This window comes from Balaenoptera borealis, assembly GCF_965194805.1.
Source record: "Balaenoptera borealis genome assembly, chromosome: 13".
NCBI lineage: Eukaryota > Metazoa > Chordata > Mammalia > Artiodactyla > Balaenopteridae > Balaenoptera > Balaenoptera borealis.
In genome coordinates, this window is record NC_138870.1 from 81,746,663 (window position 1) to 81,760,668 (window position 14,006).

The following is a 14,006-nucleotide window of genomic DNA, read 5'->3' on the forward strand; positions in this document are numbered from 1 at the left end:
CATTAGCTAATTACTCATTACAGTGCTTCTTTTACAGATGCTAACTTTTGGAGAAACAATTGAATTTCCTATATCAAACACTGACTATGCAAGTCCATTACTGCCATTGAAAAATATCTATCTTCCTCACGTCATGTTATTGGCCAAAACAAAAATGAGAATTGGTAAGAACACTTAAACATATATTACATTCAAGTCACTGATGAAAAAGTTTAAGCCATTTTCAGCGAGGCTGTCATGTGAGTGCATTTATCTGGGGCAGTATTTATGAATAGCCAGGTTCCATTTATTTAACAAATAGCTTTTGATCCTTACCATGTGCCAACCTCCCTGTGAGGTCCTGGGAAGCTATTGGAGATTAAAACAGATGTGGTTCCTTCTCTTAGCCTGGGAGACAGAAATACACAACTAAACAAATCATATATAGGAATGCATATTCTATCATTTATCATATTATAAATGTTGTATAAAATATTTTAATATTCAATATTTATACATTGTCATAATATTTATAACAATAAACATTTAATTTTTTATTTATTATTATAATATTTATAAAATTTAATCCAATAAATATTGTATAAAGTAAGATGTGTATTTGATAACAACTAGATAGGAAATCAGCAAGGATATAGAAAGCTTATGTCTGATGATGAATTATGTATATGTATGTAATTATAAATTGTACTTAGTGTTGTAGATGACGTGGATAAGATCTGCTGATAAAGAACAGCAAAGGGAGGGGTGCCTGTTTAAGTAGAATAATTGGGGAAGGCCTCTCTGGGGAAGTAGTATTTAACCCTGGACTGTAAATGTGAAGCATATGCTTAGTGAAGTCATGCACAGTAGAGGCAGAGAGAGCAGTGAGTTGTAGGCTCTGAGGTCAGGACAGCTTGACATGTTCCAGAACTGCAAGGAGACCAGTATAGACAGAGCAGAGTGGGCTAGGGACAGTCTAACGGGACAGGGTGAGCAGGGGACAGTATATGTTTCCAAAGATTACCTTGGCTGCTGGCTGAAGAATAGAGTGGAGGATAGACCAGAGCCAGCCAAGAATGGAGCTGATTGGAGCAGGTAGACCAGTAAGCCAGAGGCTTACAGCTCCTTGGAAACCAAGGAGGAGGAGCCAGCCAGTGTTGCTGCCCTTTTCAGGAGCTCACAGACATTGCTTCAAGCTCTCTCTAGGACACTGTCTCTCATCTTTGACCCAAAGCTGCCTACCTCTAGCTCCAAGGCTCTTGTCTATCACAGAGGACAGAAAATCTTGTAACAGCTCTCTCTCTGTTCTAACCTATATTCATCATGCCTTTTTAAAAAAAATGTATTTCTGATGCTTTGACATCGGGAGTCTTGCTGACCAGGGAGGGACTTCCCCTCCCAGGGTTAGCCAGTTCCTAGAGATTAGCAAACCATACTCCTGTGAGGATGTCTTTCATATGCAAACCCATCATTCCAGAGCTTACACCCTGAACTTTTATTGAGCTCTTTTATTGTTCTTTGCTGGGCTCTTACCCTCAGGGCCACTATTTTTCTGCCCCAATCACCCCAGGGACAGGTATAGACTACTAGCAGAGCCCACTGAAATTATACAAACTAGCCAATCCTAAACCTTAGTCTGCTTACCCTACCCACCCACTCCTTCCCACAAAAAACACAATAAAGGCTCTTGCATTTTCTCCTTTCTCCTTCTACCCCCTGACTGACCCTGGTGCTTCCCTGTGTGGCCCTGCGTGGTGTGGTGTGCCCTCCCTCCTCTTGAGAACTGTGAGCAAAAATACTATCTTTTCAATGGCAGTCATCTCCTGACCTGTTGACCTTGTCATACCTGAATAATAACAAACCCACATTTTGAAACATTACCTCTCACCTCCTGGGACCCATTTGCCTCCTGTACCAGCAGCTGCTCAGCTCAGGAGAGGCAGGTGATTGGACTAGAGTGGGGAAGGGAGGGCAACAGAAGTGTGCTCAAACCATCACCTGCCCAGAATCTTTTCCCTTATTCCCCTTCTGCTCCTCCCCCTCATGACTAGTATGGATCATTATTATTATATGATTTTCATCATCATCATCATCATCACCATCATCAGATATGAAATTTATTACCATAGGTAAAGCAGTTCACCCCTATATTGTTGAGTTTCCTCATTTATGAAATTAGGCTGGCATAGCTGACCTCTGGAATTCCTTCCAGCTCGCTGATCCCATGAGAGCTATTTTTCTGTATCTTTGGTCCACAATTTGTTATATTACCAGTATATTTGATTTCTACAAGAACTTAAAGTACAGATTGTGTTAAATTGTACAGATTGTGTTAAACGTATTCTCTGCTTTCCTGCCTTACTAATCTTGAAGATGTGTCACCACTCAGTGGCAATACTGCTGCTGTTTTTTAGACTCACTTGAAGCAGAACAGCTTGCTTTCTGTTATATTATATTAAATACCAACTTAAAGAACAAAAACCGAAAGCAACTTTTCTGTCAAAACAACGTCAGTTTCACAACTTCTTTTTCACAGAGTTGATGTTTATTGCAAAAAGGAGCACTTCAATATTATGAAGCATAAAATCATCTGATTTGATGCTTTCTCGACAGTTTTCCTTTATAGTGATAGTATAGATTGCATTGCAAGAATAGAGCCACTTAAAAAAATTCTTTTTCTTTGTGAAAGCCTCTTACAGAAAAAGACATTTCGAGATTATTTTTAAAAAACAAACAAAAAATAAGCATCATGGTTATTTAAGATTATTTTTTTCCATTAATGACTGAACCTAGAGCTTCCTTACTAGCTGAAAAAGTAGATTACTGACTGTATAATAGGAGTGAAGAAAGGTTCAAGGATGGTGCTGGGGAGTGGGAATGTAACAGGGAGTCATCATCTTTGCCTTCGAAGAGCCTATTATCTAGTTAGGGAGAGAGAGAGAAAAGTCAATAATTTCTGTAACAATTCTTTTTCTAATTTTAACAAAAATCTAGGAGACGATTCAGGTACTATTATTATATATTAGTACTATATTAGATAGCACTATCTTGCATGTAGTCCATGTATAGTACATATTGTACTATATGTACATATTGTACATGTATATAAGTGCCTCAATGACATGAAAAGACTTGATATTTTTTGTCTTGTATTAATAAACAGCTGTAGTAGAATTTGAAACAGTAAGCAAGACACATAAGAATGGGAGATGGGCTTCCCTGGTGGCGCAGTGGTTAAGAATCCGCCTGTCAATGCAGGGGACACGGGTTCGAGCCCTGGTCCGGGAAGATCCCACATGCCACGGAGCAACTAAACCCGTGCGCCACAACTACTGAGCCTGCACTCTAGAGCCCGTGAGCCACAATTACTGAGGCCTGTGCACGCCTAGAGCCCGTGCTCCGCAACAAGAGAAGCCACCGCGATGAGAAGCCCGTGCACCACAACGAAGGGTAGCCCCGACTTGCCGCAACTAGAGAAAGCCTGCGTACAGCAACGAAGACCCAACGCAGCCAAAAATAAATAAATAAATAAATAAATTAATTAATTTAAAAAATGAAACATGACCCCAGAAAAGAGAATTAAAAAAAGAAAAAAAAAAGAATGGGAGATGTATTGAGATGTGAGGCTGTATGGGACAAATGGTATTAGCATATCCTTATGGCCTAAGATCTTATTGCAGTTCCTAGTTGTTGGGGTTTAAGAACATGGAGTCTGGAGAAAGAATTCTGGTCCAGTTCCCTTGAGGAAATCATTTAACTTCTCTGTGTGTCAGTTTCCTTTCTGGTAAAGTGTAAATAAGAAAGGTACCAGTCTCCCTGGGGTGAAGTGAGTGGAATGTGTAACATATTTAGAAGGGCAGCTAGTTTGTTCTAAGAGCTTTGTAGGTGTCAGCTATTCTCACTGTTCCATGCCTGGCCTCCTTACTCTCCTAGGAAGCCCGGGGAAGCAAGGCTTCAATTTCTTCATCTCCATTTTCTCAGTAAAGTGCTACCATCCTGCCTTGTCCAGAGGAAGGGCTCTGTAACTTCTCCCTGGATAAAGGGCCGGTGACAGGGGTGGGGGTGGGGGGAGAAAGATACTTTTTCTACTGTCTTCCCACTCATATAGCACATTCCTGAACTAAATATTTACAAAAAGTCCTAGGTTTCCTGAAAACTCTTTATAGGGCATGCCATCTTGGATTTAAAATTTTCAGAACTTGAAGGGACCTCAGATATTTTCTAGTTCCGCTGCCTCAAGGCTCAGAGACACGTAGGGGCTTGTTCAAAGTCTCAGATGACATGGTAGCACCCATGACTGGCTTGTACCCAGCGTTTCAGCTACAGCTCAGCAGCTGTATCCTTCTGCAATCCTACACTGCCTTTCTGTTCATACTGCTCTACTGTGCCTGTTACACTAGTCTGTTAATGCAGTTTTCCCCCCAGTTGCCTTTTACTCTTTATCTCAACGTTTTCCTTCTTTAAACTTACCAAAAGATAAAGTGATCCTCAGCTGCCGGCCTTGACAGCTGTATTATCCGGGTAGGCATCCCCGGCCTTTCCCAGGTCTGGCCGGGGCTCCTGTAACCTCCCACCACAGTGTCCAGTGCTTTCACTGCCACACAATCAACCACACCGTGTTCTGATTGCCTGTCTGGCCGTTCTCATTCCCTGTTAGACACTAAGCTCCACGGTCTCTCTCTTAAGGGGTTACTGCAGCGTCATGGTTTAGGGTATGGGCCCTGGAGCTGGACTGCCTAGGTTCAGATCACAGCCCTGCTACTTACTAGTCACGTGACTTTGGGCAAATTACTTAAACTTCACCGTGCCACTGCTTTTTCCTCTGTAACATGAGCATAATAATGGTATCTACTCAGAATTGGGAGGATTGCATGAGATAATGCTTAAGTACTTGGGATGGTACCTGGCATGTAGGAAGTACTTAATGAAACTTACCTCTTATTTTTCACTTTTCTCGTTTTTTATCCGGTGCCTAAGCACTCAGAAAATATGTGTCAAATAAATGTCTGTCTATCTGTCTTTGAGGTGATTAGAAATTAAATCTAATGCCTCTTCAACAATGCAACAATCCTTCATTATGTTAAGTAGTGGTGGGACTGCATAAGAAGTATAACATGTGGCCTTTGTCCATAATGGGTTTGCCAACTAGTTGGGATGACAAAATATGCAATGCGAGCAACCGCTATAGAGCTGAATAGAAATTACCGCCTATTAATATACGCAAATTTTATTGGTAACAAAATAAAACTACATAAAACTTCCAGATGTTTCCCTACTAACAAGCTCATCTTAGGAACACAAAAGTTGTTATGTAGAGCATTATGAAATTTTAGAACTGAAAGAGGCTTGAGAGATTATCCTTCATTTTATTTATATTTATCTTTAAAAAATTTTTATTGGAGTGTAGTTGATTTACAATGTTGTATTAGTTTCAGGTGTACTATCCTTCATTTTAAAAATGAGAAAATGTTGAAATTTATCAAAGACAAATTTTCAAAGGTCTATTGTTTATAGTTCATTGATATATTTGGGTATTGTGTTTCTTTAAAGCATTTCTTCAACGCTAAAAACTAAAGACCCCCAGAGTTCTTTTTTTTTTTTTTTTTTTTTTTTTGACCGTGCCTCAGGGCTTGTGGGATCTCAGTTCCCTGACCAGGGATTGAACCCTGGCCATTGCAGTGAAAGCCCAGAATCCTAACCACTAGGCCACCAGGGAACTCCCTCCCAGAGTTCTTCAGTTGTACCTACTCTGAGAGAAGTCTGGTAACTGGCAGGTTTGTTATGAATACTGTATATCTGTTGTTCCCTCTTCATCCAACTGTCTTTCTTTTAGGACATACAGTGGCCAAGCAAGTATATTATACCAGTGAAAAGAAGGATCCCTCAAAGTGGTTACCTGCCCTTCATCTTTTTGAAATAGCTTTGAAGCTCGCTAAGACATCAGGAACAGAAGAACAAGAGGTGGAAGCTGAAATCTTTTTTCAGAAAGGTAAGATGTATTTAGGGTCAGAACTATGATAAACTTTGAGGATTATTTTTTTCCCATGAACAAAAGCCTTCTTAAAAATCTGGTCACTGATTATACAAAATACTGATTTTACAAAGGGCTTGGTGATGACAAACACCTTGGTATCTCTGCCAAACTCAGTTTTGGATAAAGAAAACATTGCGTATTTTAAGTTTATATCTAGAAAGAAAAAAGTACTCCATTTTCGTTTCTTTTATAATTACAGTTGACCTTCCTTACACAAAGTTTCATGTTTGACTCAGAAATCTCAGCATCAGCCATTTAGCTATAAATAATATTTCTTAAAGAATGCTTGGAAGATATTTTTTTATTTCATTACTTAGCTAAGCATTTTAGCTAATTTCTATAAAAGATACATACCCATTTAAATTAAATAGCTATAGCAATCTATATTTATAACTTATATACAACACACATTTGCATAATACATTCATATAATTTTATTGTGGCCACTTTAGCCATGAGAAAAATGATGATGACAATTGGAATCACTTATTGAGCATCTACTAGATACTAAGCACTGTAGTTGGTGTTTTACATCTCATATTGCCAGTTCTTACAACAGCCCTACAAGGTAGGCATGACCAATCCCAGTTGGCAGATGAGGTGCAGTCTGGGTAAATAACTATCTGTAAGTCCAGACGTGAACTTAACACCAGGTGGCTCCGTGCCCTGTGCCCATGCTGCATGGAAACTGTGAATCCTTTTTATAGTGATTGTAAGATTTGCCTTTCCTGCCCTTCTTGCTACAGAAGTACCATTCCAGCGCCTGCATTTGAAGGCTGCGGCTCACCATGAGGGGTGGGAGCTGTGTGCAAACGAGAGCGTTTGCATCATCTGTGCTGGTTTTCAAGCGTTTGCTGACTTTCTAGGGTTTGTTTTTAGCAAAGATGTTTTCTACGATACCTGCAATGATAGAGGAAAGAAGAAAACGGATTTAGATAAAGGGAATGTGCTACAGGAGGAAGTGGGAGCACAAAGTAAGGAAATGGAGAGGAAAGTAAGATGATAAGAACAGTTGTGTCTGGAAAGTGAGAGGAGGCAGGGGGAGCCTTCCTGGGGAAGGAAGCAACAGCTCTTTCCCCATTGGCTTACCTTCTAGCAAGAAACAAGAGACGGACGGACAAAAAGGACAGCACATTCAGTTTTCCAAATTTCCTGCATAAAATATTTGTTCTGAAGTTCTAAATGATAGAAAAAGGAAAAACCATCTTTGTATATCCTTTTCTTCTTTCAGGCAAAATAGAATGTCAAATATCGATGGAAGAGAAATCTCCAACTTTGCAACTTGAGAGTCTATTTGAAGCTATACAACTGAGCTTGAGACATGATCAAAACTCAGGGTAAAAAAAAAAAAAAAAAAAAGACCTTTCCATTATCATGACAATGTGTGTTTGGGTTTGAGACCCGTGTTCTGGTAGTACATTGACTATTTAAGGCTGGAGCGACTGGGGCACCCTTTTCCCACGGCAGGGCTAGCTCACTGGGGTCCGTTGTGCAACAGGTTCACTGACTTCCTTTTCAAGCTTGATGCTCTTGGCCCTGCTCCAAGGCCTTGTTTACAGTGATGGTTGATGATGGCGGTTAGCGTGGTGACGTACTGGACAGTAAATCGCTCCTAGTCTGTACTCAGATTGATCTCCTGTCAGTCCCAGGTTACAGGAACCTCCACTAGATGTGAAATTGTATCTAGAAGGGATTTATGTGAATATTCACTCTGGTTCAGCAGTACCAAGGCTGGCCAACTCAATTCTGTATAAAAGTCACCTTAAGATGGAGAATAAGCCAGCATTATTACAACTGCACTGATTTAAATGGTCCCATCTGACAGGTTTGATAGTGAATACACAGACCTAACCCATACCGAATCACGGCTTTCAGCATAACTCTATGCGTCTCTTTCGAATTTATTATAATTAGCGTAGGAGAGTAGAGAGAGAGGTGTGGTTTCCCAGGCAGGTTCCTCCAGTCTTGACTGTCACTTCTTTAGTGCCTTGTGTGCTGGAATATTCCAGAATGGTCTTGATGCTGGGCTGCATTGCGGTCATGGCATGGAGTATTGCCAGCACAGGACAAGGTAGAATGCTCAGCTCTCTTCAAGAGCTTTCAATTTCAGTAGGAAGGAAGATGCCCGTGTCTAAGCCACAGGTGCTCTGAAAAGAGGGTGAGTTTGGAACAGATGCTGGTTTTGCCTATTTTTGCCTTTTACTCTCTCAGAAATTGTTGGCACAAGATGCAAAATGATTATGAATGGTGAGCTATCTAATAAGTACAATGCTGTATCATTTTAGGTTGATAAGAGACTCCTACCTCGAAATAGCCCTGTTATTTTTGCACATGAGGAAGCCAACGAGCAAACTTTCAGCGTCACCATTAACACTTCTTAAGGTAACAAACAATTTTCTTAGAAATTTAAAGTATGTTGCCTTTGAACTTGCTGATTTTGCTAGCACTGTGCTATGGAAATAAAGAGACTGTTTTTCTTTGTGACTTGAAGAAATTAATTCATTACTTAATGCTCACACTCATATTTAGATACCTCTTTCAATATTTTTACGTAAGACTCTGGAAATAGGTTTCATGTGGACATTTTCGCCTGTTAAAATGTTATCCATGAAATGTAGGTGTATATAAATACTCTAAGTCATTAGTATTGATCAGGCGATTGCAGGAAATGACATATTGGTTAAGCAGGTGGACAAGTATGGTTTTCATCACTGATGTGACTTGCAAACAGATCACCTTTTGAAAAGAGTCATTCATTCGTTCATCCCATAGCTATTGAGCACGTACTATGACCCAGGCCGTATTCTGGAAGGTGATAAAGCAAGGTTCAAGACAGACTCAGTGCTTGCTTCCATGCACTTACTCTTCAGTGGAGGGAGACGTAATAAACGTGGAAAGGAGGAAAGCAAGAGGAAGAAAGGTGGGAGGAAGAGAAGTGAAGGAAGGCTGGGGGGTGCTTTCGGTGGTGAAATTTAGGATTAGGAAATAACTCTGGTTGGTGGGATTGTGAATGACTGCGGTGGAAAGAGGTGGAAGGTGGGATTTGATGGATTGGGAGGGAGCCTGCAAAGAGTGGCAGAGGCGGGTACTCCCTCAAGCAGCACTTCCAAATAAGGGGCAGAAACATCTCCAGGGATCCTGTGATCCTGATGAGGTCTGAGATTTGGCCTTTCTAAGGAGCTCCTGGGTAATGCCTATGCTGCTGGTCTGTGGGCCACACTTGAGTACCAAGGATCCAGACAGAGGGAGATACTCTGGGCAGGAAGTTGGGTGGTTTGGAGGTGGATGAACCCAGTAACTTTGTTTTCATTTTTTAATAAAAACTGTCTAGTTTTTTATTCTTTAAATTTCAGTAGGCGTTATATATTTCATTCTTATTAAATAATCCTCTGACCCACCAAAAAATCTTTCCAGAAAATTTTGATGTCAAATCTCTAATTTTTGAGACAGCATAAACATGATTTAAAACCTTTAGGCAGATAAGCTTTCAGTCAGTTGAACTACTCATATGGTTGCTGCCTTAGGTGGATAGCAGCTATTTTTTTTTCATCAAAATGATTACATAGAAAACCTACATTTGTGGTGTGATAAACATCTTTATGTCCAATAAGAGAAAACAAAAATATTTGTTTCCATAGCAATTTGCAATGCAAATTAATAAGATTCTAGGATAGAAGTATATCACCTTTTGGGCCTTCTCTAGGGAGGTGTTTATAATTAAGAGCTTGAACAAATAAGATTTGAGTGAAAAGAATAGTATAATTCTATACAATATAATCATTATTTTCTGTGTATCTTTTTTTTTAAATTAATTAATTAATTAATTTATTTTTGGCTGCATTGGCAGGTCTTTGTTGCTGCGCGCGGGCTTTCTCTAGTTGCGGCGAGCAGGGGCCACTCCTCGTTGCGGTGCGTGGGCTTCTCATTGTGGTGGCTTCTCTTGTTGCGGAGCACGGGCTCTAGGCACGCAGGCTTCAGTAGTTGTGGCTCGCGGGCTCTAGAGTGCAGGCTCAGTAGTTGTGGCGCACGGGCTTAGTTGCTCCGCGGCATGTGGGGTCTTCCCGGACCAGGGATCTAACCTGTATCCCCTGCATTGGCAGGCAGATTCTTAATCACTGCACCACTAGGGGAGCCCATACCACATTTTCTGGATCCACTCAACAGGTGATGGACATACGAATTGTTTCCACTTTCTGGCTATTACGATCAATACTGCTTTGAATATTCATATACAAATTTTTTACGTGGACATGTGTTTTCAATTCCTTCAGGTGTATACCTAAGAATGGAATTGCTGGGTCATATGTCAACTCTCTGTTTAGACTGTTGATGATCTGTTAGATTGTTTTCCAAAGTGGCTGTACCATTGTGTATTCCTACCAGCAGTGTATGAGAGTTCCAACTTCTCCACATCCTTGATAACAATTGTTATTATTTATCTTTTTGATTATAGTCATCCTAGTGGGTATGAAGTAGTATTTCATTGTGATTTTGATTCCCTGATGGTTAATGATATTGAAATCTTTTCATGTGTTTATTAGCCATTTGTATATCTTCTTTGGGAAAATGTCTATTCAGATCCTTGGCCCATAGCCTAAATTGGGTTATCTTTTTTTATCACTGAGTTGTAAGAATTTTTAAATATATATTCTAGATATATGTCCCTTATCAGATACATAATTTGCAAATATTTTTCCCAGTTGTGGCTTGTCTTTTCATGCTGTTAATCGTGTCTTTGGAAACAAAAAAGCTTTTAGTTTTAATGAATCCAATTTATCATCTTTTTCTTTTATGTTTTGTGGTTTTGGTAGCTCTTTACCTAACCCCAGATGTTGAAGATTTTCTTGTATGTTTTCTTCTAAAAGTTTTATAGCTTTAATGTTTAAGTCCATGGTCCAATTTGAATTAATCTTTTTTGTAAAGTGTGAGGTAAGGCTCTAAATTCATATTTTTGCACATAGATATCCATTTGTCTCAGCAACATTTGTTGAAAAAACTATCTTTCTTTACTGAATTGCCTTGGCTCCTTTGTCAAAAATTTTATTGATCATAAATGTAAGTATTTATTCCTAGACTCCCAATTCTATTCCATTGATCCATAAATCTACCTTTATGTGAGTATCCATTGTCTTGGTTACTGTGTGGCTTGTAGTAAGTTTTTTGAAATTGGAAAGTACATGCCCTCCAATTATGTTCTTCCTTTTCAAAATTGTTTTCACTTTGAGTCTTTTGCATTTTCATATACACTTTAGAGTCTGCTTGTCAATTTCTGCCAAAAAACTAACAGAATTTTGGTAGACATTGTGTTGAATCTGTAGATCAACTAGTGCACAGTTGGCATGTTAACAATGTCAAATCCTCCAATTCATAAATATGAACTCTCTCTTCATTTATTTAGATATCAATTTTTCTCAATAATGTTTTTTTCAGTGTACAAATTTTGTACATTTTTGTTAAGTTTATTTCTATTGTGAACAGGTATTTTCTTAATTTCACTTTCAGATTGTTCATTGCTGGTACACAGAAATACAGTTGATTTATGAGTATTGATTTTGTATCCTGTGATTTTGCTAATAAACACATTTATTAATTCTAGAGGGATGTGTGTGTGTATCTTGGAATTTTTTATATATAGCATCATGTCTCCTGCAAACAAAGACAATTTAACTTCTTCATTTCCTATCTAGATGCATTTTTTTTCTTTTTCTTGCCTGTTTGCATAAGCTGGTATCTCCTACTCAATGTTGAACACCTCTCAAACCCTCCTCAATAAAGCCTTCCTCTCAATTCAAAATGAGCTCTGTTTTTTGAATGTGTGTGTCACTAATTGTTCTTACAATATTGTTATTTAATGTTATTCTGTATTCTTCACTCAATGCCTATTAGCCTTGTTTCCAGAATTAAACAGGTGAATTGCCCAAGCTTATATAGTCAGTAAGCTGGCAATGGCTACACCAGAACCTAAGTAGTTTTATTACAGTTGGTGACTGGGGTCTCCATATTTGGGACAGGACTATATTGCTTAGATTTTAGATTCCCCATGGGCAGATCTCTCCAGGTATCATCTGTGTACCTCCAAGCTTAACACTTGATCTGGGCCAGGCCACCTTTGTGCATTGTATTTCCTGCTCTGGCATTAGCTTTATTCATTGCATTTCTTTTTCCTTGGGAGTCTTATAGCCAGAAATAAAAGACAGATATTTTTGTTATTGCTTGTTTTATTCTGGAGTTTTGTTGAAGATTTTAAAAATCGGCCAAAATATGAGCATCAAAAATTAGAACAAGCAATCTAATTGAATAGTTTTTACAGATTAGTTAATCTTTAAAATTGACTATTAATACTTCCTTTAAGTAATATTCTTGTTTCTGATGTCTTTACACACAATATGTATTCAATTTCTAGATCCTCTATTAAGATGGTAAATAACATTTACTTAAAATGCAGTTTGTGTTTATTTTATTGTTATTCAAATAATGTAAGCTTATCTAGAAAATCACAAAAAAAGATAAAAATAATTAAATTACCCTTAAAACCTGGGATAACCACTGTTGATAATTTTCTCTGCTTGTGTATACAGGGAATATATGTGTATACCTATCTTTTAAAAAATGGGATATTTTGCATGCTGTTTTGTAAGCTACACTTTTCTTTTGCTTAAGATAGTTTGGATGTCTTTTCATGTCAATAGATGAATATACATTTTTACACTTAATGGCCATATAGTGTTCCACTAAAATCTCATCTTCAGAAGATGAGAAAATCTATCATGAAACTTTATGATGTCTTTATCTATCTTTATCATAAAACATTTGCCATATTTTTTAGGCTCTTCCCAGAAGGCATAGTTCTATTAAAGAACCAACAGTAAATAAATCTGAAATGCACAGTTTATTTGCCTGGATTGCAATAAGAGCTGCTGCACAGGTTGGTGTGAGTTTTATTTAACTCTTCTTTTTATCGTCACATCTGTTAAGGCAACACAGTGTATTGATACAAGAGAAAGGAAGATACCACATTCTTTGGGATTTGCACCAATGATGTTTCTTTGGGAAGATTAGAAGTGCTCTTTATATGTGTAGTGTTTTTAATCGCTATTAGCCAGACTTGGTTTGATTCAACCTTTCTTTAATGAAAATAATGGGAGATACACATGTGCATATATTTGACACACATTTTGGCAAGTATCTGTCATAGCTAGGGGAGGTAGCCTATTCAAAATGACTTATTTATTGATTAAATTGTCAACATTCATGATTTGTTTGACTATGATATATACTGCATGTTGGGGATCACATGTTGTTTTTCAGTTTGTCTTTATTTTTTCCCTAATGTGTACCAAATGTTATTTTATGAATTTGCTTTTTCACATTATTTACCTAATGGATAATCTATGAATCAGAAAGCTTGCATTTATGAACTCTAATTATGCATTAATTTTAGGTCAGTGAGGCTGTGCTGGCAGTCAACCTACTTATCGGAAAGAAGAATTCTAGAACTGATAAAGTTAGTCAACGGGCATTACCGAATATCCCAGAATTTGCCACCATGGATCTTTTGTCTTCATACACAGATTATTTGCTTGGTATGTTTGAATGTTAGGCATTTTATAAAATTGTAATATGCGTAATGTGTAATCAAGTTTCAGAGGTTTAATTGTAGAGATTTTAACTTAAAAAGGACAATAGTTTGGGGAGCCTCTGGGAGAGGATGGGGTCTTGGGATCTAGCTGCTAAAACATAGGGGCCTCAGCTCACTGTACATACATACATGACACTCCATATGCTGCTGCATTTCAGATGCAGGGCTCTGTGAAAAAATGGTATTTCCTGATGTCTGTTTATTTTCCAGTTCACACATTTCAAATGAGACCTTTTGGGATTATTTATTTGAGGGACCTTCTCTGATCCTCTAAAATGTGTACTCACTCTTACACTCTCATATGGCTCCCTGTCCTTTTTCTTAGTTGTTTTATATTTGTGTGTGTGTGTGCCT

The 14,006-nt window shown here is 38.4% G+C and overlaps 1 protein-coding gene across 1 annotated transcript in view; it reads left to right on the plus strand.

Moving 5' to 3' along the window:
• The window catches only part of CFAP54 (cilia and flagella associated protein 54), a 311,831-nt gene that overhangs the window by 221,427 nt on the left and 76,398 nt on the right, over positions 1-14,006 (plus strand). Inside the window, exons 56-61 of the mRNA XM_082349512.1 lie at positions 38-164; positions 5,813-5,968; positions 7,245-7,350; positions 8,299-8,395; positions 12,840-12,938; positions 13,455-13,596. Coding sequence (XP_082205638.1) covers positions 38-164; positions 5,813-5,968; positions 7,245-7,350; positions 8,299-8,395; positions 12,840-12,938; positions 13,455-13,596 — 727 coding nt within the window. The remainder of the gene's footprint in view (positions 1-37; positions 165-5,812; positions 5,969-7,244; positions 7,351-8,298; positions 8,396-12,839; positions 12,939-13,454; positions 13,597-14,006) is intronic.